At 49.4% G+C, this 23,160-nt stretch overlaps 2 protein-coding genes across 3 annotated transcripts in view; one reads left to right on the forward strand and one right to left on the reverse strand.

The window, feature by feature from the left end:
- The window catches only part of USP11 (ubiquitin specific peptidase 11), a 33,559-nt gene extending 10,827 nt beyond the window's left edge, over positions 1-22,732 (forward strand). Inside the window, 15 exon segments of the mRNA XM_083592106.1 lie at positions 445-544; positions 1,382-1,555; positions 1,645-1,803; positions 2,809-3,033; positions 3,508-3,591; positions 3,768-3,862; positions 4,960-5,166; positions 13,838-13,935; positions 14,034-14,375; positions 15,273-15,343; positions 15,570-15,682; positions 16,497-16,646; positions 17,984-18,093; positions 20,249-20,337; positions 21,222-22,732. Coding sequence (XP_083448232.1) covers positions 445-544; positions 1,382-1,555; positions 1,645-1,803; positions 2,809-3,033; positions 3,508-3,591; positions 3,768-3,862; positions 4,960-5,166; positions 13,838-13,935; positions 14,034-14,375; positions 15,273-15,343; positions 15,570-15,682; positions 16,497-16,646; positions 17,984-18,093; positions 20,249-20,337; positions 21,222-21,401 — 2,197 coding nt within the window. The 3' untranslated portion in view covers positions 21,402-22,732.
- The window catches only part of LOC310752274 (uncharacterized protein), a 311,176-nt gene that overhangs the window by 110,879 nt on the left and 177,137 nt on the right, over positions 1-23,160 (reverse strand). The gene's annotated exons all lie outside the window — the stretch shown is intronic.

Raw genomic sequence — 23,160 nt, forward strand, 5'->3', positions numbered from 1 at the left:
ACTTAAAGCTATCTGTTTAAAGTTGTAAAAAAATGAAAATGATAAAAAAGTAATAAAAAGGAACCTGGGGGGGGTCTCCTCCTCCTGGTGCAGCCCCTCCCCCTGGTGTCCCAGAACCAGAAGAGGCATGAAGAGGGTGGAGGAGAGGTTGGCTTCACGCCGGCACAGTTTCCAATTGCTTGGGGGAAACCCTGGAGAGGAGGGGGCTTAGGCAGCTGAGAGAGGTGGGGACCTTCTGTCTCAGTGTTGGCTTCATGCAGGCAAAACCTACTGGAGATGCGCTGCTGTGCTCATTAGGCCTGACACTCCTGTGCCAAATGTGTTTTTGCAATTAAAGAGTTAACTGCAACTTGTGCTGTGGGATTCACTGCGGTCTGGCTCCTGACCCTGGGCCTCATCCTCCCGCTGCCCTTCTTCAGTCTCCCTCTCCCCCCCCCCCCCCAGGAAGAACTCCCTCGAGGATGAGGAACTCTATCAGGGCCAGCCTGGCGTCTGCGGTCTCACCAACTTAGGCAACACCTGCTTCATGAACTCTGCTTTGCAGGTATGAGGCGCAGGCTGTGGCAGGTGCAGAGCTGAAAGCCAGGACAGCATAGCTGGTTAAGTGGGTGGACTAGGGCCAGGGAGACCCGGGTTCAAATTCCCCACTCGACCGTGGCGCTCGCCAGGTGGTCTTGGACCAGTCATTGTCTCTTTAACGCCTAACCCACCTCACTCCGGTTGCTGTGGGAATAAAAATGGAGGCTGGTGGGGAGAAGAGCAGCAGACTCTGCCTTGAGCTCCTTGTAGGACATGAGCACAGTAAATAAAAATGGAGGCTTGGAGGGGGGGCTGTTGCTTGGAGGCTGAGCCCCTCGGCCAAAAGGAGGGTTTTGCTTGAGCTCTTTCTCTAGCAAGGTGCACTGTTGCAGTTCTCTGTCTGCCCACTAGTGGGGAGTAAAATAGCAAAACTTGCTGTCTGCTGGAAAGACTTGAAGCAGTTCTCCAGTTATTATTGCTATTACCATTTATTAAATTTGTCTACTGCCCTACACCGGGAGATCTCGGGTGGTCATCTTCTTTCTGCAGCTTTACCCCCCCCCCCCCCGGACTGGTGAGCTGCTTAATATTGTGTCCTTACCGCATGCTCTCTGAGCTGCTTGAGGAGCCGCCAGGAAGCAAAGGAGCAAAGAACTGCCAGGATAAATATCCTGGCTTGGGGGAATGAGTCTTCTGTGCAGGTCTCAGTGCATACTTGGAAGTTTATTTTCACTCTTGTACCTAAAGACTTTCTTGGAATACACAAGCAGCTGAGGTTCTTAGGATATGCAAGACCTGTTCCATTCTGGAATTGCTGAGCTGCTCCTCCTATGGACTATGGTCCTCTTTCTCTCTCTCTCAGTGTCTCAGCAATGTGCCCCCTCTTACTGAGTATTTCCTCAACAACCGCTACCTGGATGAGCTGAACTTCAACAACCCCCTGGGCATGAAGGGTGAGATTGCAGAGGCCTACGCTGACCTCATCAAGCAGCAGTGGTCCGGCCACCACCGCTCCATCGTGCCTCGCATGTTCAAGGTGAGCTTCCTTTTCCTCGCCATTGTGCTTTCTCTTGCCATCTTCCTTGGGGCTCAAGGCCACCCTCTTGGTGTTCCTCTTCCCTGCAGACCAAAGTGGGCCATTTTGCCTCCCAGTTCCTTGGCTACCAGCAGCACGACTCCCAGGAGCTGCTCTCCTTTCTGCTTGACGGGCTGCATGAGGACCTCAACCGGGTCAAGAAGAAAGAGTACATCGAGCTGAGGGATGCAGCAGGGAGGCCAGACGAGGTGAGCAGGGTGTACAGGGCCTGGCAGCGTTGGGGATTTCAACTCTGGGGCCCAGCCACTTCTGCGTTGTTTTTTTAAATGAATGCGGCACATTGGGAGTAAACCTGGGCAAACTCGCAACCTTCTCAGTTGTGATTTCCATGCTCTTTGTGTGTTGCTTCCATAGGAAGTTCAGTGATGTGCTGAGTCTTTGGTAGTCTTGATCCTCCGTGTAGCCTCACGGAGCAGGTCACTAGCTTCCTGTAACATGCGGTGGAAAACAGAGGTGCTGACTCGGCCAAAGCTTTTTCACTGGCGAATGATGGAATTTGGAGGCTGTTTGAGGCAGTGCCCTGAGCAGGGATGGGGAGCCTGTGGTCCTTGAGATTTCTGGTGGACAGCAATTCCTGAGCCATTGACCACACGGAGAGTGGCTGATGGGACTTGGGGGTCTGACAGTAACTGGAAGGCCGCAGGTCCCCTACTGCTGCCATAGAAGGTGGGATGCAGGAAATACTCTGTCATTGTATGTTCAATTCAGTTCATAATCTTAATGAATTTCTGGAGCCTTCTACCACTGTACAATATCTCAGGTGACGGCACATCCCACCTTCGCCTCCACAGCCGGCAAAGAGGAGCTTAGCTTTGCTCTTGGGCTTCCAAGCCTACCGAGAAGAGTGAGGCAAGAGGGAAGCTGGAGGAGAGCTCTGTCCTTGAGGGGGTTTGCAGGAGGTTTCTGTGCTTTGCAGGCAGCTCAGTGCAGTTTCTAAGGCAGCCTTCCTCCCTCTGGATGCTTGGCCTGCAATCCCATCCACCCTGACCAGCACAGAGCTGTAGCCCCAAACCCCTGGAGGGCAGCAGTAGGACAAAGGTCTTGACTGCCAGCCTTGCGTCCTAGAAACTGATTTATCAGCTAGGCTTGTGCCTGAGTTTTGGGTGTATGTATTTTGGAACCCCTTGGCAGTGATGTGCCCCTTGCTAGAGGGAAGCCCTGTCCTTCCTTCAGCTCTTCCTTCTCCCTCCCAGGAAGTAGCGGAGGAAGCGTGGCGGAACCACAAGCGCCGCAACCACTCCATCATTGTCGACATCTTCCACGGGCTCTTCAAGTCGACGCTGGTGTGTCCCGAATGTGGCAAGGTTTCGGTGACCTTTGATCCCTTCTGCTACCTCAGTGCTCCCCTGCCCATCAGCAAGGACCGGGTGATGGAGGTTTTCTTCGTGTCCATGGACCCCAGCAAGAAACCCGAACAGGTAAGCAACTAGTCAGGGAAGGTGCCTGGCAAGACGAGCAGGGCTTCTGCATGAGTCGCTGGGATTTGCAGTAAGGACCAGAAAGCCAATGCCTTGCTTGCCTGCCTGGAGTCTGGTTCAATCCCCAGCACCTTCAGGTGGGGCTTCAAATGTCTCCTGTTTGCAACCCTGGAGAGCTGCTGGCAGTGCTGAGCTCGAGGGAACCAGTGGTGTGATTTGGTACCCAGCAGTTTCCTGTATATACTCTTCCTGCCTGGGGACAGTGAACAAGGGTGCACCACAGAGGCGGGGGCAGGACTTGCTCGTATCTGGCCGTGAGCTGAAGGGAGCCTTGGGAGAGCCATGGGAGGTGGTCCCCAAGGAGACAGCGTGTCACCTCACGGCAACTTGTCTTGGGTTTGGGCTTCTGGCTTTGTTCCAGGCAGACTCTCAACACTAAGTTGAACTTCCTTTTTTCCTTTCTTTTCTTTACAGCACAGACTGATTGTCCCAAAGGCCGGGAAAGTGCTAGATCTCTGCTACAGCCTCTCCAAGCATACAGAGGTGCCTGCTGAGCGGGTGAGTTTGGGGGCAGAGAGAAAAACATCTGATTTTTTAAATCAGTAATTTTAGTGCATATGTTAAGTAAACTGCTTAGAGATTTTGATTGAATCTGGTTAAATATATAATCAGTAAAAGAGTTCCCTTAGTTCCTTCTTCCCTCTGTGGTGACTCGGTGTGTCTCTCTTTCTCAGATGATGGTGGCTGACGTGTTCAGTCACCGCTTCTACAAGATCTACCAGATGGAAGAATCCCTCAGCTGCATCCTGGACCGGGACGACATCTTCATGTGAGTGTGCGAGCAGGGGGGCTGCAGCGGAGGAGGGTTGGAGTAGATCCATTGGAGAAGGAAGATGCCTAGGTCTGCAAGAAGGTGTATCTAAAGAAGTGTGCATGCACACAAAAGCTTATACCCAGAACAAACTTAGTTGGTCTCTGAGGTGCTACTGGACAATTTATATTTATTTATTTATTTATTTATTTTATTTTGACTGTGTCAGACCAACACGGCTACCTACCTGAATCTGCAAGAATGGGTTTGTCTTGGCTGCACCTGAAGACCAGTAGGGAGGAGCTCTCTTTGAGGAGGGGGGCATCTTTGCAGTACCTCTGTGGAACCTGATGTTGGCCAGAGTTGGAGAAATGGGCTCATGTGTACAAAGAGCGCCTTATGGAAGGCATCTAGGAGTTAGTGAGATAATTGAAACTGGCCCTAGAAATAGCATATCTGGGCAGGGACAGAAGTGGCTCTTTGTAGCATACAGCCAGCTACAGAATGCTGCATTGCCCTTGGGGTCCTTTGCAACGCCACAATTCTGTTATTCTTTCTGCCTGCTGCTGAAATGTATCTGGAGGCCTGGCGGGGCCTGCCCTCTGGATATTTATTAGATTTCTTACCCACCCTTTACTGTAATGCCCCAAGGTGTGTTAGAACAATGAAATATACCACTGTAAAATGAAACAAAGAACAGTTACGAACGTAAAACAAGAAAAGTGTAGAAAGAAAAATGGTTCAGTATATATATACAATGCCAAAACAATTCTGTTTATAAAACTGGTTAAAAATAGCTCCAATGCAGACTCCACTTCAATAACAATAACACCACACCCATTTACACCACACCCATCTGGCTGGGTCTCCCCAGCCACTTTGGCAAGGTTACAGCATATCTAAAACACTTGTTGAAAGAGGGAGGTCTTGTGGGTGCCAAAAAGACAACGGAGGCGGCACCTGTCTAATATGTCAAGGGAGGGGGCAGGCACCACCACACTCAAAGCCTTACTCCAACTTCCTGGTAATATGCATGTCTCATCTTTCGGGGGAGGGCAAGGGGGGCATTGCTTGTTTCCCGCCCCCTCTGGATCTTTGTCTCCTTCTCGCTCCAGATACGAGGTGTCTGTGTCCACACTGGAGGATCCGGCCACGGCAGATGCAGTGGTGCTCCCCGTGTACCTCCGCGAGCGCACCCAGGGCCGCGACTACAGCAACACCTACTATGGGGTGGTTCTCTTTGGTCACCCGCTCCTGGTGTCTGTGCCCCGGGACCAGCTCTCCTGGGACTCGCTCTATCAGCTCTTGCTGCACCGGCTCTCGTGAGTTCCTGGCAGCAGCCCTGGCCCTTCAATTCCTCCCAGACCGAGTGCCCTTCCTGCTTTTGCCTGCCTTGCTTTGAAGAGGGTGGGAGCGGAGGGGACAGAAGTGCCTTGCCTAGGGCCTGCCTTGTAGGATGTGCCTGCCATCCAAAGGCAGTGGGGAGACTTAGAGTTTTGCCCTAGGTTATTTTTGCCTTTGTTTTCCTTTTTGCATCAGGTAGGCCAGTAGTCTTCAACTTTTGTCTAGACCTGAGACCCACCCTTAGCCCAAACATAGGTATTTGGGGACCTTGGGAATGTTTGTGTTGCGTTTTGTATGGTGCTGGTGCGGCTCACCTGTGGTCAGGCTGCTGTCCACTCCTGGATCCCAACTTTCTTTTTTTTTTTTTTTAATAATATTTATTAGAATTTCAAAGAATTACAAAAGTAAAAGAAAATAAAACAAAAATGCAAAATACAGAAAAATACAGAAAAGTAAAACAATTAAAAACAAGACAATTTTTCCACATCTTATCTTTCATTTGCTTGTTTCCTTGACCTCCTCGCACCTCCCTTTTTTGTATTCTAGTTCAATTAGTTAATTCAGCAAATCCTTTCCATCTTTGTTTTTATCTTAATAAATTATCTTAGTATATTGTGACTTTACATTCTCACCTGTTAACAATCCATATTTACATACTCCTTTATAACATTACTGCTAAAACCACATAACTTCATTCCGGCATCCTTCTAACATTCCTTAATTTTACAATGTTTCAGTAGATAGTCTTTAAATTTCTTCCAACCTTCTTCTACCGACTCTTCTCCCTGGTCTCGGATTCTGCCAGTCATTTCCGCCAGTTCCATGTAGTCCATCACCTTCATCTGCCATTCTTCCTGGGTGGGTAGAATCATAGAATCATAGAATCATAGAATCATAGAGTTGGAAGAGACCACAAGGGCCATCGAGTCCAACCCCCTGCCAAGCAGGAAACACCATCAGAGTACTCCTGACATATGGTTGTCAAGCCTCTGCTTAAAGACCTCCAAAGAAGGAGACTCCACCACACTCCTTGGCAGCAAATGTCGAACAGCACTGTCGAACAGCTCTTACTGTCAGGAAGTTCTTCCTAATGTTTAGGTGGAATCTTCTTTCTTGTAGTTTGGATCCATTGCTCCGTGTCCGCTTCTCTGGAGCAGCAGAAAACAACCTTTCTCCCTCCTCTATGTGACATCCTTTTATATATTTGAACATGGCTATCATATCACCCCTTAACCTCCTCTTCTCCAAGCTAAACATGCCCAGCTCCCTTAGCCGTTCCTCATAAGGCATCGTTTCCAGGCCTTTGACCATTCTGGTTGCCCTCCTCTGGACATGTTCCAGTTTGTCAGTGTCCTTCTTGAACTGTGGTGCCCAGAACTGGACACCATACTCCAGGTGAGGTCTGAGCAGAGCAGAATACAGTGGCACTATTACTTCCCTTGATCTAGATGCTATACTCCTATTGATGCAGCCCAGAATTGCATTGGCTTTTTTGGCTGCCGCGTCACACTGTTGGCTCATGTCAAGTTTGTGGTCAACCAAGACTCCTAGATCCTTTTCACATGTACTGCTCTCAAGCCAGGTGTCACCCATCTTGTATTTGTGCCTCTCATTTTTTTTTGCCCAGGTGCAATACTTTACATTTCTCCCTGTTAAAATTCATCTTGTTTGTTTTGGCCCAGTTCTCTAATCTGTCAAGGTCGTTTTGAAGTGTGATCCTGTCCTCTGGGGTGTTAGCCACCCCTCCCAGTTTGGTGTCATCTGCAAATTTGATCAGGATGCCCTTGAGTCCATCATCCAAGTCGTTGATAAAGATGTTGAATAAAACCGGGTCCAAGACAGAACCCTGTGGCACCCCACTAGTCACTCTTCTCCAGGATGAGGGGGAACCATTGATGAGCACCCTTTGGGTTCGGTCATTCAGCCAGTTACAAATCCACTGAGTGGTAGCATAGTCAAGACCGCATTTTACCAGCTTCTTTACAAGAATATCATGGGGCACCTTGTCAAATGCCTTGCTGAAATCAAGGTAGGCTACATCCACTGCGTTCCCTTCATCTACCAGGCTTGTAATTCTGTCAAAAAACGAGATCAGGTTCGTCTGACATGACTTATTTTTCAGAAATCCATGCTGACTATTGGTGATCACAGCATTCCTTTCTAGGTGCTCACAGACTGTTTGCTTAATGATCTGCTCCAGAATCTTCCCTGGTATTGATGTCAGACTGACTGGGCGGTAATTATTTGGGTCCTCTCTTTTCCCCTTTTTGAAAATAGGGACAACATTTGCCCTCCTCCAGTCTGCCGGGACTTCGCCTGTTCTCCAGGAATTCTCAAAGATGACTGCCAGTGGTTCTGAAATCACATCTGCCAGTTCTTTTAATACTCTTGGATGCAGTTCATCTGGCCCTGGAGACTTGAATACATCTAGACTAGCCAAGTATTCTTGTACTATCTCCTTAGTTATTCTGGGCTGTGTTTCCTCTGCTGAATCATTTGCTCCAAATTCTTCAGGTCGGGCATTGTTTTCTTTATCAGAGAAGACTGAGGCAAAGAAGGCATTGAGGAGTTTAGCCCTTTCTGTGTCCCCTGTTTGCATTTCACCATCTTCTCCTCTGAGTGACCCCACTGTTTCTTTGTTCTTCCTTTTGCTACGAACATACCCATAAAAGCCTTTTTTGTTGCTTTTAACCTCTCTAGCAAGCCTGAGTTCATTCTGTGCTTTAGCTTTTCTGACTTTGTGTCTACACGTACTGGCTATTTGTTTGAATTCCTCTTTGGCGGTTTCCCCCCTTTTCCATTTTTTGTACACATCCTTTTTTAATCTTAACTCAGTTAAAAGCTCTTTAGATAGCCACCCTGGCTTCTTTAGGCACCCTCCATGTTTCCGTCTCATTGGTATTGCCTGAAGTTGTGCTTTTACTATCTCCCTCTTAACAAACTCCCAGCCATCATGAACTCCCTTTCCTTTTAGTATTACTGTCCATGGGATCTCACCCAGCACTTCCCTAAGTTTTATGAAGTTGGCTTTCTTAAAGTCGAGAAATTGAGTCCTAGTATGCTTGGCTGCTCCTTTCCGTTGTATAGTAAACTTCACTCGCGCCTAATGATCCTTCCACTTCTACCCCACTAACCAGGTCATCAACATTGGTTAGGACCAGATCTAAAATGGCTGTTCCTCTTGTTGCTTCTCCCACTTTCTGGACAATGAAGTTGTCTGCAAGGCCAGTGAGGAATCTGTTTGACCTTATGCTCTTGGCTGAGTTTGACATCCAACAAATATCTGGGTAATTGAAGTCCCCCATTACTACTGTCTCCCTTCCTTTTGCATGCTTGGCCATCTGTTCCAGGAAGGCATCATCTGTGTCCTCCGTTTGGCTTGGGGATCTATAGTAAACTCCCACAATGAGGTCACTATTATTCTTCTCTCCCTTAATTTTGACCCAAATGCTCTCACTTTGGCTTTGAGGTTCTAAATCTTGGATCTCTTCACAGGTATACACATCCCTGACATATAACGCCACTCCTCCTCCTTTCTTGTCTGGTCTGTTTCTCTGAAATAGATTGTATCCCTCCATTATTACATTCCAATCGTGGGACTTATCCCACCAGGTTTCAGTGATTCCTATTATGTCATATTTAGTTTGCTGTACCAAGAGCTCAAGCTCATCTTGTTTATTTCCCATGCTTTGCGCATTAGTGTACAGACATTGAAGTCCATTAATCATTCCCCCGTGTCTCTTATTTAAGGATTTTTTCCTCCCACCACTAGGTCTGCGTGCTGTTTGCTCCATTCGGTCTATGACATTTGGATGATCATCTTCATCAATTGATAGACTCCTACCTGTCTTCCTCCCCCACATTAGTCAGTTTAAAGCCCTCCTGATGAGGTTTCTGAGATTTTTTGCAAAAACATTCCTCCCAACCGTTGTGAGGTGCAGCCCATCACTTGCCAGAAGTCCATCTTCAAGAAACTGCATTCCGTGATCTAAGAATCCAAACCGTTCCTGTTTACACCATTTGCGAAGCCAGTTGTTCACTTCCACTATTTTTCCCTCTCTCCCTGGGCCACGTCGTTCAACTGGGAGGACAGATGAGATGACAATTTGTGCATTTAATTGCTTCAATTTCCTGCCCAGAGCCTCGTAATCTCTTTTGATCTTCTGGAGGCTATTGCTTGCAGTGTCATTGGTTCCCACATGAACCAAGAGGAAGGGGTATTTGTCAGTGGGTTTTATGATTCCTTGCAGTCGTTCAGTTACATCTTGGATCTTAGCCCCGGGGAGACAGCACACTTCCCGAGACATCTTGTCAGGCCCACAGATCACTGCTTCTGTTCCCCTCAGTAGGGAATCCCCTATCACCACTACACGCCTCCTCTTAGGTCTGGTCGGGGTTCTTCCGTGAGCTGTCCGTTCCAAGGTCGCCTGCACATTCCCTGAGGACTGACTTTGCTGCTCGTCTTCATATACCTGATCGACTGTAATGAGGGAGAGATCCTCAAATGGAGTCTGCTCTTCGTCTTCCATGCTAGGGGAGAGGACCTCAAAGTGATTGTGTATTTCTAAACAATCAGAGCGAACCCTGGGCCTCCAACTTCTTTGAGTCATGTTTCTCCATATATCTGGCTCCTGTGTTGGTGAACTAGCCTCCTTCTCACGGGAGTCCCCTGTCTTCTCCTTGGTGGAGACGGTGTGCTCTGTTGCTTCCAAGAAGAGCTCCAGCTCTCTAATTCTTTGGAGCGTAGCTACACGTTCCTCCAGTTGCTGGACTTCGTCTTGTAAGAGGGCAATCAACATGCAATTGCTGCAGGTAAAGCTGCCTGCAACCTTTGGCAAGATGGCAAACATTGCGCAGGAACCACAGGCGGCTGCAGCTGTTCCCTCACCCTCCATCTTGAGAACGTGTCGTTGGGGCTGACTACAGCGGTCCTCCATCATAAAAAGCGTGAAGACAGGACAAATAAATCCCCCCCCAAAAAACCTAGGTTTCCCCCAACAAACGTTTAAGACTAGCTCCCCTAAATCTAAAAGATGGATCAAACTGCGCGCGCCTCTGACCTTTGCACAGGGAGAGCAGCTAATCAGCCACAAGAAACACGCACAAGAAAGCCCTTTTTGCACCTTCTTCAGCTGCTGCCCTACAAGCTCTGATCTTGTAGATCTTGTGTCTTCCAATACTTTGCGATAAGTATTCTTGCTGCTGCTGTAGCATACAGAAAAAAAAATTCTATCCTTCTTTAACACCGATTGGCCGACCACGCCCAGGAGAAAGGCCTCTGGTTTCTTCAGAAAGGTATATTTAAATACCTTTTTCATTTCATTGTAGATCATCTCCCAGAAAGTCTTAATCCTTGGGCATGTCCACCAAAGGTGAAAGAATGTACCTTCGGTCTCTTTACATTTCCAATATTTATTATCGGGCAAATGATAGATTTTTGCAAGCTTGACTGGTGTCATGTACCACCTGTATATCATTTTCATTATATTCTCTCTTAAGGCATTACATGCCGTAAACTTCATACCTGTGGTCCGTAACTGTTCCCAGTCAGCCAACATAATGTTGTGTCCAACATCTTGTGCCCATTTAATCATAGCAGATTTCACCATTTCATCCTGAGTATTCCATTTTGGCAGCAGATTATACATCCTTGACAGAGTCTTAGTTTTGGGATCTAACAGTTGTGTTTCCAATTTAGATTTTTCCACCTGGAAGCCAATTTTCTTGTCCAAATTGTATGCCTCCATTATTTGATAATAATGAAGCCAATCTCGCACTTTATTTTTTAGTTTTTCAAAGCTCTGCAGTTTTAATTTATCTCCCTCTTGTTCCAAAATTTCCCAATATTTCGGCCATTTGGCCTCCATATTGAGCTTTTTCTGAGCCTTCGCTTCCATCGGTGACAACCACCTTGGGGTTTTATTTTCAAGTAGGTCCTTATATCTTGTCCAGACATTAAACAATGCTTTCCTGACAATATGGTTTTTAAACGCTTTATGTGCTTTGACCTTATCATACCACAAATATGCATGCCACCCAAATACATTATTGAAACCTTCTAAATCCAAAATGTCAGTGTTTTCAAGAAGCAGCCATTCTTTCAGCCAGCAAAATGCAGCTGATTCATAGTAAAGTTTAAGGTCTGGCAGGGCAAATCCACCTCTTTCTTTTGCATCAGTTAATATTTTAAATTTTATTCTGGGCTTCTTGCCCTGCCAGACAAATCTAGAAATATCTCTCTGCCACTTCTTGAAACAGTCCATTTTATCCACAATTTGCAGTGTTTGAAACAGAAACAACATTCTTGGCAATACATTCATTTTTATCACAGCAATACGGCCTAGCAATGAAAGTTTCAAATTTGACCATATTTCTAAATCCTTTTTCACTTCCATCCAACATTTTTCATAATTATCCTTAAACAGATTCACATTCTTGGTAGTCATATTAACCCCCAGGTATTTCACTTTCTTAACCAATGTTAATCCTGTCTCCTTCTGAAACTTCTCCCTCTCGATCACTGTTAGATTTTTCTCTAAAACCTTAGTTTTTAACTTGTTCAACTTAAATCCCGCAACCTGACCAAATTCTTGAATCAATTCCAATACTCTTTTAGTACTAGATTCTGGCTCCTGTAATGTCAGTACTAAATCATCAGCAAATGCTTTCAATTTGTACTGTTTGGCTCCGACTTGTATACCTTTAACCAATTGGTCCCTTCTAATCATATTTAAAAGAACCTCCAGGACCGATATAAAAAGCAATGGGGAAATTGGGCAACCTTGTCGTGTTTTTCTCTATCTTGATTTCCTCCGTCACTACATTATTGACAATTAATTTGGCCTTTTGTTCTGAGTAAATTGCACCTATACCGTTTTCAAAACCTTGACCAACCCCCATCCCCTGTAAATTCTTCTTCATAAAGCTTCAAGAAATATTATCAAAAGCTTTCTCCGCGTCCACAAATATCAAAACTGCTTTGGTATTAATATTCACTTGTAGTTTTTCTAAAATGTTAATTATATTTCTCGTATTATCAGACAAGTGTCTGCCCGGGAGAAAGCCTGCTTGATCTTTATGTATCTCTTCTGCTAATACCTTTTTTAATCTTTTAGCCAAAATGTCTGCAAAAATTTTATAATCCACATTAAGCAACTTTCAAGTTGAAGGCCAGAAGGTGAGATCCAGGTGGTTCAGTGTCCATCTCTTGATTTTACTCCATATTGGAGGGCCAGCAGCTTGTGTGTCTGAACAGTCTCTTGTTTTATAAACCTTGGAGGGGACATGGAACCCTTGGTTCTGGTGGCCTCATTCATGCTTGACGGTAGGCCTCAAAATGATGTTTCTGTGCATGGGTCAACCAGCCCTGGGTGACTTTCACAGACAAGATCACACAGTGAGCATTCAAGGCTGAGGATGCATTTGAACCTCAATCCCCCATTGTCCCCTGCAAGTAAATGGCTCCTTCTATCTCACAGGTTTGTGGGATGGGAATCTCCTTTCCTTACTCCAAGGTGCTTTCCCCTTGGGGCTGTACTGTTTCCTAGGAATTCCTTGCTGGGGTCTGCTCCCTTTCTGGTACTTTTCCATATCTGAAGCATATCTGCCTTCCCCTATGCTGTGCTTCCTCCTACCCCACTCCTTTTTTTCTTTACGTCCCTCAAGATCCACATCTTTGGCAGGGCACTTCCTGAACGGCTTCAGCCTCACTTTGTGGTTTGCAGCACAGAATTCAGTAGAAACAAAGGAACATGGGGAACGGCCTTACCCTCAGCTGGACCACTGGTCTGTCTTGCTTGGTATTGTCAGCACTGGCTGGCAGCAGCTCTCCAGGGGTTCAGGCAGGGCTCTTTTCCCAGCCCTCCCTGGAGATGCCAGGGGTTGGATCTGGGGACGCTCCTGCATGCCCCTAAAAACTGCTTTGGGTTCAGCAATCCAGGTTCTCTTCTTGTGTGCGAGAAGATATAAAAGTCTAGCTGGGTTGTTGGTTCCGGTTTGAGTTTGAACTCCCCATTCAGGCCCTTCCAAAGCAGGGAGGCCACTCCCTCTAGGTCTGCTGCTTGCAGGGAGAGAAATCTTCACAGGGAGCTGTGTTTGCAGTTATGGCAGATGGAAGAACTGCCCTGGGGCCGGCAGGTGTGTTGTATTGGACTTGCCTGCCATCTCCCTGCAGCAGCCTTGGGCTTGCTGCTGCACTTGGCAGTGCAGGGCACCATAGTTGCACCCCCTTGGTCTCCAGATGCTCAGAGGGATATTCCTATTACCAAAAAGCGAGAAGCGTTCAGTGCATGATCTGGGGCACTTTGCTCCCGAGGGGGAGGGGGGAGATGTGGCCCATTCATGCTCAAACGCTCTGCTCTCTATTAAACCTGGTAAACCTTGGTTCATGCCTGAAGCAAAAACTTTACGGAATCTTCTTTTAACATTATTTTTCTGCAAAGTAGCTTTGCCCCTGCTCTCCCTCCAGCCCTGTGCCTCTCCCAGTTGACAAGCATGTCTCTTGCTTTCTTCACTCGATCTTCATCCAGCAGCGCCCTTCATTGCACAGTGCTGCCACAGGGGGAGCTGTGGAGCTTGCCCATGACAGTGGTTCCCCCTAGTGGCCAAGGGTGTGACTTGCTTCCTCCCCCCCCCCCCCCATTTTGGCAGCCGCTACGTGACACGACCAGACTCTGAGGAAGAGGAGGATCCGAGTGAGGAGGATGAGGAGGACCTCTACAACAAGAGGCCCAATGGGCTGAGCGAAGGTGAGGGGTTGGTGCGAGGGCAGAGTGTTGATGGGGTGGGGCTGGCTAGGTTTTTAATTTGGCCGCTGCCTGTCCTTTCCTCCCCAAATGCACAACAGGGGAGGACGAGGAGGAGGAAGAGACGACGGCAGAAGGCTCCACGAGCCAGGAGCCCAGCTCGGAGGCGGAGGAAAACCCGTCGGATGCCTCTGTGGGGGAGGAAGGGGCTGGCGTGGAGGGGAGGCCCAGCCCCAGCCCCAGCCCCAGCCCAGCTCCTCAGCAGCCCCCTCAGTCCCCCCAGACACCCTCTTCCAGCCCCAGCCCCCCGATGGCCAACCAGGCCAAACGCAAATGCTGCCAGAAGCGCCGCAAGCTGCTCTTCACCCTCCAGGCCGTCAATTCCAACGGGACCAGCGACCGGACGGCTGCCCAGGACGAGGGCAGCACCGTCTCCTTCAACTGTGAGTCTTCCCTCTGGCTCCTGGTCCATGCAAGCTCCCAATATGGGGGGGCGGGAGAGTCTCTGGGATTCCCTTGCGGTTGTTGCAGCGACAGGTGGGGGTGGGGAGGCCCTCTTTGGAGCCTTTCTCCCAGCCTGGCTGCACACGTGTCCGTGGGCTATTCCAGCCCCCTTCTGTGAAATTCTCAGGTTCACCTTTTTTGTTTAACAGTCTCCAGCTCAGATATGCAAACACTCATCTACTGGAATGTTGATTAAGGCTTGTGTCCCGGGTCAGTCCTAACCAGAGTGGACCCGTTGACACGAACAAACACGACTCGCTTAGGTCCACTAATTTTGGTGGTCCTATCAGTTGCTGAAATTTGCAGGAGGGGAGAGTGCTGCTGCCCTCAGGTCCTGCCTGGGGTCTCCCCCTGTGAGAACAGGATGCCAGACCAGGTGGGGCCTTGGCCTGATCTCTCAGGGCTCTTGTGCTCTTAAGGATACAGACCTGAGAAGTGAGCGTGTTCTCGCCTTTCCCCCTTCTGGTCAGTGAGTGTCAAGGCTCCGTGTAGGGTCTTAATGGCTGCATTGCTGGAGTAATTGCAGCCACCAGTGACATGTGCCCTACAAAAGATTACCTGGAAGGGAAGATGGCCCTTTGGCTAGAAACCCTTTTCTGCTCCAGTGGCAAAATTCCTCATTGTTTCGCCCCTTTCCTTCTGACGCACTGCCCTCTGGATACTTCTGTAGGGGGTGGGACTGTAGTGGGTGTGGCAGTGGTGACTGGAGAGCAGCAGGATTAGTCCTGTTCAGGGTCCTTCTAGCCTGGGGTTTCATGAATGACTTCTCCCTGCACTGCCTTGAGAGATGCTCGGGGTTCCTGCCACTTTAACCACAGTTTCTCCCCTTGGCACAGCCCAACCGTACATTGCCATGGACTGGGACTCCAACATGAGGAAACGCTACTACAATGAGGCGGAGGCGGAGGTGAGGGCCAGGCATTTTCCTGCCCCCAGTCGTCCTCCTTTCTCTTTCCCTTGCCCTCCTCCAGCTCAGCCACAGGGACCTGGCAGACCTCCTGAGGGTTCTGGACTCCCAGTTCCTGCCAGCCTGGCTCTCAGGGACAACAAGCAAAAAACTGGAGGGTGATGGGCGCCCTCTCCCCACTTCCGCTCACCTCTCTGCCCCCCCCCCACTGTGTGTGCACTGCCAGGGCTACATCAAGCATGACTGCATGGACTTCACGCCAAGGAAGAATCCAGTGAGGCTGCGGGAGTGCCTCGAACTCTTCACCACCGTGGAGACCCTGGAGGAGGAGAATCCCTGGTGAGAGCCCTGCTGGGTCGGGTGGGGCTCTTGCTTCCAGAGGCAGAAAGGAAGGGAAGGAGCTACCGGTGGAGCAGAGTCGAATCCTGGAGGCAGCTGGGTCTGACCTTCCAGTCGTGGGTTGGCAAAGCTGCAGCGCCTCAGATTCTCTTATGGCTCAAACTGTTCAGGCCTGGTATTGCTTGCTGTGCAGATGGCCCCATTCGACTCTGGCCTGGTAGTGGCAGCCAAGGGGCCTTACAGCTGGAACCCTCTTGCCTAGCCTGACTGGAGAGCCTTCGGGGGATCTTGAGAAGGAAGGAGTCCCCCCCCCCATGCAATGTGACCCCGTGCACTTTTGTTATGTAAGAGGGGAAAACAACCCCCACCCCTCCGCACACACAGGGTGTGCATAGGTTTCATCATGGGCAACATGCCTTCATGTGCAGCGGGCATCAATGGCAGAGTCTTCTGGTCCATCACAGCTGATGACACCAGACTTCCAGACTTCCAGACTTCTCACTTCAAAGAGATGGTGAACCATGGGGCTGGTGGGTAAATATGCCAGTCTCTTTGCAGATCCTCCTGATGACCCTCTTTTTCACCTAGTGTTTGGCTAGGCATTTTTCAGTTTTCAGAATTGGTGTGTGTTGCAGGATTTTGGGTGCCCTGACCAAATCATTTTCACGTTTGTTCTCCTACCCCCAACCCAGATACCCGTCTCAGGATTCCTCCTTTGTGTCCTAAGATGGGTTGCCTGCTAGTCCTCCTGCAAACACCTGTGGCTTTTCTGCTGTTCTGAGTGCTGTGCTCACCCCCAGCTCCTCTCGTGCAGGTACTGCCCCACCTGCAAGAAGCACCAGTTGGCCACCAAGAAGCTGGACTTGTGGTCGCTGCCAGAGATCCTGATCATCCACCTCAAGCGCTTTTCCTACACCAAGTTCTCCAGGGAGAAGCTTGACACCCTGGTGGAGTTCCCTGTCCAGTAAGCCACTTGGTCCAAATCATTAGACAATTTGTAGGGGTGAGAAGAGACATGGGGGCAGCTTATTTGGGGTGGCTCATGCCTCTGAAATCATTCCACTGGGGAGAAATCTTTCAGAGGAAACAGGCATGCTTGTTAAATTTTCAGGATTCCATGGGCCAAAGAGTTATCTCCTCCTTTCGAACCCAGTATCAATAAAGGTTTTTCAGAAGGCATGTTGACTTCCCACTGGAGCTGGCTTATGCAGCTTGCAGGGAGCACTTCCCCAGTTCTGAAGATACCTGATAAAATGGAGCACATTTGCTTTTTTAAAAAATGACTTTAATGCAGGACTGGGGAACTTGTGGCCCTCCGGGCACTGTGGGCTCTCAACACCCATCAGCCCAAGTCAGGGTGGCCCAAAGGTGGAGATGATGAGAGTCAAGAGTCCAGCATGGGTTCCCCCCATGTCAGACTTCAGGGCACCCAGAAGTCTGTGTGGTGCTTGAGAGCCTGAGCCAGCCTGGCATTTGTTTGTTCGTGGCATTTATAGATCACTTGATCACTAGCATGTCTACGCATTCCTCCTGCACCAACCCAACTGGTAGAAGACATTTGTTTTTACTAGCGTGCTCGGAGGTTAGTCGTCTGCATTTTCCTGCTTTACGGAAAGCAAAGGGTTTCTCTCCCGCCACAACCTGCTGGGAAACAGAGGTTAGAAGTCACTTGTTGGCATCCGTCTGTCTCAAGAGACAATGGAGTGGGCAGTCAAACCACTGTGTTAGCACCACCAAAGTGACCTCTCCGGGGTGCAAGCCTGGGCAGCCAGTGTGGAAGTTCTGGGTTGCCCAGAGAAAAGACCTGCCCCCTTTTGGCCTCCAAAGGAAGCAGAACAATACATTTGTCCCTAGCTTGCCTGCAGGAGTTGCCGGAAGAAGGCGTTCAAGGTGCCATTTGGCCATATGCAGGACTCCACTCAAAAATTTTGTGGGGTTTACTCCTTAGCCTTTTCTTCTCCCCCTTAACAGTCTAGTAAAAACAACTGAAAGCTAGCAACTTTCTGTGGGCTGATTCACAAGACTCTCCTCAGCTGTCGGCAGGAAGTAACGGGCCTTACGGGGGGGGGGGAGAACTTCTGAGCGGGTGTTTGTGTTTCAAGGTGTTCTTGAAAACATTTCAGGAAAGTGCAGCCTTAAACCCCAGAAGTTAGCATGATGCTTAGGAGTATGCTTAGGAATAGGGTGGCTGTGACTTTGGATGCCAGTGCTGGTTCTGCCCCAAAACTGTGTGGAGGGTGTTGCTGAGGGGATCCCCCTCTGGCCCTAGGAAACAGCAGCATTATCGTCTCTGTCCTGTAGGGATCTCGATTTCTCAGAGTTCGTCATCAAGCCACAGAAAGACCCCACACTGTACAAATATGACCTCATCGCCGTGTCGAACCACTACGGGGGTCTCCGAGATGGGCACTGTATGTATTATTTTGGGGCTGTATGTATTCTTTTTGTGTTGAAGGGAATGGATGCAAGGTGGGGAAGAGACACATGGAGTTGAAATGAAATGGTTAACAGCAAAATTAGAGCCAGCTCTTTGTTGGGCAGCCGAAGACTTAGGACTTTGGTTCATTTATCCTTCCTACAAAGTGAAAATGCACAATAGGTAAATCTGAGATCTAATGGGTGGCTTTCCAGTAATTCTGTCTGCGCAAGCATTTCAGCTTGCCAGATGGAATGATCCCTCCCCTCCTCCCCGTGTGCTGTTCTGGCGAGTTCTCTCAATTTCCACATACCCCCAGAGCCAATTTCAGGGGGAGCTCAGAGAGGGGAGAGGGAAGGAAAGCCCCATTGTGGAAGTCCCTGGGCAGGGCTTCTGCTGACCAGGGCTTATTAGGTGAATCCCACCCCATGTAGTACCATACTTTTGCATGTATAAGACGAACCCTATTTTTTTTGAACCTCAAACTAAGAAATTAAGAATTTGCTCAGCTTTTGGGGGGCAATTGCCCTCAAAGCTGTTGAGATAATTTTGACCGCAACCCCCATTCTCCTGGCGGTGGCACTGAAGGGACATTGTGCTTTACTGCTGGAGAGCCTGAAGTCTCCCTAGGCAGCCGTTGGCACTTGGGGCACTCGGTTTCTTTCTCCAGGGCACACACGCCAAGCAAAGGAGGGGAGCGGGCCCCAGATGCACTTGCCTTTCAGTGCTCCGGTTGCTGCCCGTAACTTTGCGTGGTTTGCAGCGCAGCCCATGACCCGGCACATATATGTGTGCATGTGAGAAAGAGCGGCATGTGTGGAAGCATTCTCTGGCGGCTGCAGGAAGATCAAGGAAATACCATATTTTTCCATGTATAAGATGACCCCCAATTTTTGACTAACAAAATTTAGCAAAAAACATCATCTTAAACACAGAAAAATACGGTAAACTGAATTTAAATCTGTATTGTTATTATCACCATCTTGTAATACTTATATGATACCCTCTAGTTACAAAGAACCCCTCCCGGGGGTGGGGGGTTCACATCAAACAGTAGAATAATAAAACTCAGCTGTAAAAACTGTACAAACCAACAGAGCAGAGAACATTTGCGGAGTCAGTAGAAGCAACTAAATGAAACCAGCATTGGTGACATGCTGTACAGATACAACAGAGCAGATGCTTTAATTAAATGAGACATGGGGTGAAACTCCTTGAGGAAGGGGGTAACCTCAGCTTGTTGTGACATCCACAGTTTATGTCAGTTCAATTAGTCTTAGCCATGGTTAGTGAAAACCAGCCAACTTCAAACCATGGTTTATGAAGCCAGTTTGTTTTCTGTAACCATAGTTATGATTAAGTTCAGTTTAGGACATCACACTGAACTCTGGCTAATTAGGACAGAAACTGAAGTGTCTTGCAGCTCCCCTGCCAAAAACAGAAGCCCACGGCCTGCTGTGGCCTATCAGGGTGCTAAACCATTCTTTAGCACTGCAGGTGAATGTGGCCTGTGTGTCTGTGCGAGAGCTATTTCTTTTTGGGGGAACAAACAGTAAGGAACATAAATGACCATGAGAACAGTCTAGAAATGAACAATTCATTGTTGCAGAATTTCACATGGGGAGTAAACAACTGCTATTAGAAAAGGCTAAGTTGGCTATTGGTAGATGAAAGAGGGGCGGGTAGGAAGTGGTGTCCCTGAGGGGAGGGGGAAAGCTCAGTGCGGAATGAAAATCCCTTCTCCAACTGTTAAGACCTCACCAGCCCTTTTGTAGTTTCAGAGATCTTAGTGGACACTAGTTCAGCTTAGAACTTGCTCGGTTCCGCTTTAAATGTAAACTGAGGCCCTGCTGATGGATGCCTCAGCTAGCGGCAGGATTCATGCAGCAGAGGAGCAGTGCAGGTAGCCCACCCTGCAGATTCCCTCCCCAGAGGACTGGGTGCACCACGCAAAATGCTGTTTGTGCAGAAGCTCCAGCTGGCCCGATTCTTTTCTCTTCAAATGGGAGGAAGGTTCCACAAATGGAGGACCCAAGTGCTTAGGTAGTGGCTGACAGGTGATGTGATTGTGAAGCATCTGAAGGGGCACAATGGGTGTCAGAGGGCAAAGCAGCACTTTGGTGAGTCTGACTGGTCTTTGTGCCCTCTAGACACGACTTTTGCCCGGAACAAAGACAGCGGAACGTGGTTCTACTTTGATGACAGCAGTGTCTCTGCAGTTTCCAAAGTCCAGATTGAGGTGAGTCAGGCAGGGCAGCCCTGGATGGGCTCAGCTTCTTGGCACTTGCTGGCAGGTGTCTTGGATGCCAATGCCACCCCACCCTCTTGGCTGGCAGGCTGGCTGGCAAAATCTCCCTCTCGATGGCCTGTGCATCTCTTTACAAAAACACCTCCATCGCATCTCAGCAAGGCATGTCTCTAAGCAGACTGGGCTTTTCATTTGCAAGGAAGAAGCAGAACTTGGTTGTCCTCCAGTCTCTTTTCTCAAGCAGACTGATACTTATCCTTTTTTCCTGCTTTAGAAGCTCCCTGGTGTTATCCTGAACAAGTTGAGGGCTGAACAGTGGGGGCAGGAAGGAGGTCTTGGCACTGCGGTCTGTTTGCTTCATTGGTCTTTCCATGGACTAAGAATGGAGGGTCAGGAACTTGAATCTCTCATGTTGGCACTCTGCCCTTCCTCCACTGAGCTCAGGGTAGCAGTTATGCAGCCCTCAAGCAATGGATCTCGAGATCTGACTGCTCTCCTTCCCCCCTCCAACCCAACAATATCCTCACAACTCTGAGAATGACTTGTTCTATCAGCTTCATGGCCTGGAGATGTGGGGCAAGGAGAACTCAAACACAAACCCCCCTTCTTGGTTATGTGATCTACTCTACCCCATTGATTCTTTGTGAACTGAGTTTCCTGTAGTGCAAGTTGCTTTGATCCTCTTTGAAAAAGCGGCACAGGACATTTTAACTCAACGGTGTGGACCTTTGCATGTCTCCTGACTCTCCCTCGCCCCATCCTATGCCACTTGAACTCCCCCTGTGACCCCCCTTCCCCTGATCTGCATCTCAGGCTCCCAAGCATCTCTTTCGCCCTCACCTGCTGCCTCTTATGCTTCTTTTCTCCCCCAACAGTCCAAAGCTGCCTATGTGCTCTTCTACCAGCGCCAGGACAAAATCCGGCACCCTGTCCTCCTTGCTGCGCCCACGAGTGCCGCAGGTTCCAGAGACCAGGACGGCGGTGGCGGCGGCGGGGCCTGCTGCGAGCCCCACCCCAGAGAGCAAGCCAGTAGGGACTTTATGGATGTGGACTGACCTTGATCCCCACCCTCCCTCCTCCATCTGCAGCCGGGGAGGGCGGCTGCATGCCCTGCCTCTTCCCTTCCTCAGACTGAAGCCAGCAGTGGATTCTCCAAGGGCAGCAGCTCTTTACTCAGGCTATGGAATAGGGGGGAGGGGGAATGGATCCCCTCTGCTGTGCCCCAAACCGCAGGGCCCTTTGCTTTGCACATAGTTCCCCTGCTCTGAAGGGGGTGTTTTGGTGTGTGTGTGTGTGTGTGTGTGTGTGTGTGTGTGTGTCTCCTGCCCCCTTGACAGGGCCACTGTCTTGCACCAGCATTTTTATAAGATGCGAAGGGGGAGGGGGTGAAGTGTCCCTCTTCTCCATCTCACATGGGGGAGGGGATGTGTGCATCGTTCGTGTGATCCCTTGTGGGTGCTGCCCCTCCCCTTTTACTCTCTAGCATCAGGGGGAGTTGCCCTTATTCTGCTGCTCCTGGTTTTAGGGCCTCTGCTCTAGACAGCCCTGCAGGACTTTGCAAAGGTATTCAAACCCCACTGTGGTTCTGCAGCCGGTTGGGACACTTCCCTCACCCCAAAAAAACCCCTCCCATTGGTCACTGGCTGGATAAACAGACCCTTGTTTTCTCCCCCCTCACCTCCCAAGTGCCTCCTCTTCCCCTCAACGAGAGCAATAATTCCAGCCATTGCCCCACCGCCGTCTTCCTCTCTCAGCCAACGGCTCCCCTTGACCTGCATTTCATGGACCTCCTTCTCTGACAGCCGGCTGCTTCCAAAGCCCCTCTCTAGCTACAGGGGTGGTGGTCGAGCTGCTGGGCTGAGGTGCCGCTTCAGAGTCTAGCAGCAAAGCCTGTGGCAAGGCCACGGAGGGGTTTGGGGCCTGCACCGTGTCACAGCTGCTGCTGCCGCCACCACACACCCACCCCCCGGCAGAGGAGGCGTGTCTCCAACACCCGCCGCCACCAGCACTGAATGCCCCCTTCCTTCTCTGCCCTGGCACCTGGTGCCTGGGGTGGTGCGCCTGCCCTGGGCCCACAGAAGTGCATGGAAGTTCTCTCCCCTCTGCCGAGTGTCTCTGGTGCCACTGCTGCTGCTTCCAGGCTCAGGGATTGCACTGGCTTGTAAATAGGTTTCTGTGTGCAATGTTTGGGGAGAGCAGGGACAGGACACCCGCGGAGGCAGGGTTGGCCTGCAGAAGCACATTGGGTGTTAAAGGAGTTTGGGAAGAATATTCCTTCACTTGACTCTGGGGGCTTCTTTCTTTTCTTTTGAAGGTGTGTTTTTTTTCCAGAAGAAAATATTTTTGGCATGTGGCAAAACTTGTACATAAAGTAACTTCTTTCAAATGGCATGTGGCCTCCTTTTGCCCCCATTTCCCTCCTGAGCGCTTCATTCCTCTCTTTGGATCCAGGACTCTTCCACAAACAGGGCAAGCCAACTGGATGCCCCCCAACACCCCCATGGCCTTATAGGACTTTGTAATCCCAGCAACATCTGGAGGGCACCGTGTTGGCGACTTCTACGCTGCTTCAGATTGTGATGCAGTCGTGGTAGTGCTTTGACTCACTTCCAGCCTCCTCAGGCACTGGCATCTCCAGTCTCAAGCTGCCACTGCATGTCCCATCATAGTTATGCCCACGTGTGGGAACAGAGAGAATTCATGGTGCCACTCGTGGGGACTTCTCTTGCAAATGTTCCTGGCCATTGTAGCAAGCCATAAGAGAGCGGTAGACTTGCACTTCCTTCTGCTGCTTTTGCCATCTGCTCTGCAGAG

This window comes from Podarcis filfolensis (genome assembly GCF_964270895.1).
Source record: "Podarcis filfolensis genome assembly, chromosome: 17".
Lineage (NCBI taxonomy): Eukaryota > Metazoa > Chordata > Lepidosauria > Squamata > Lacertidae > Podarcis > Podarcis filfolensis.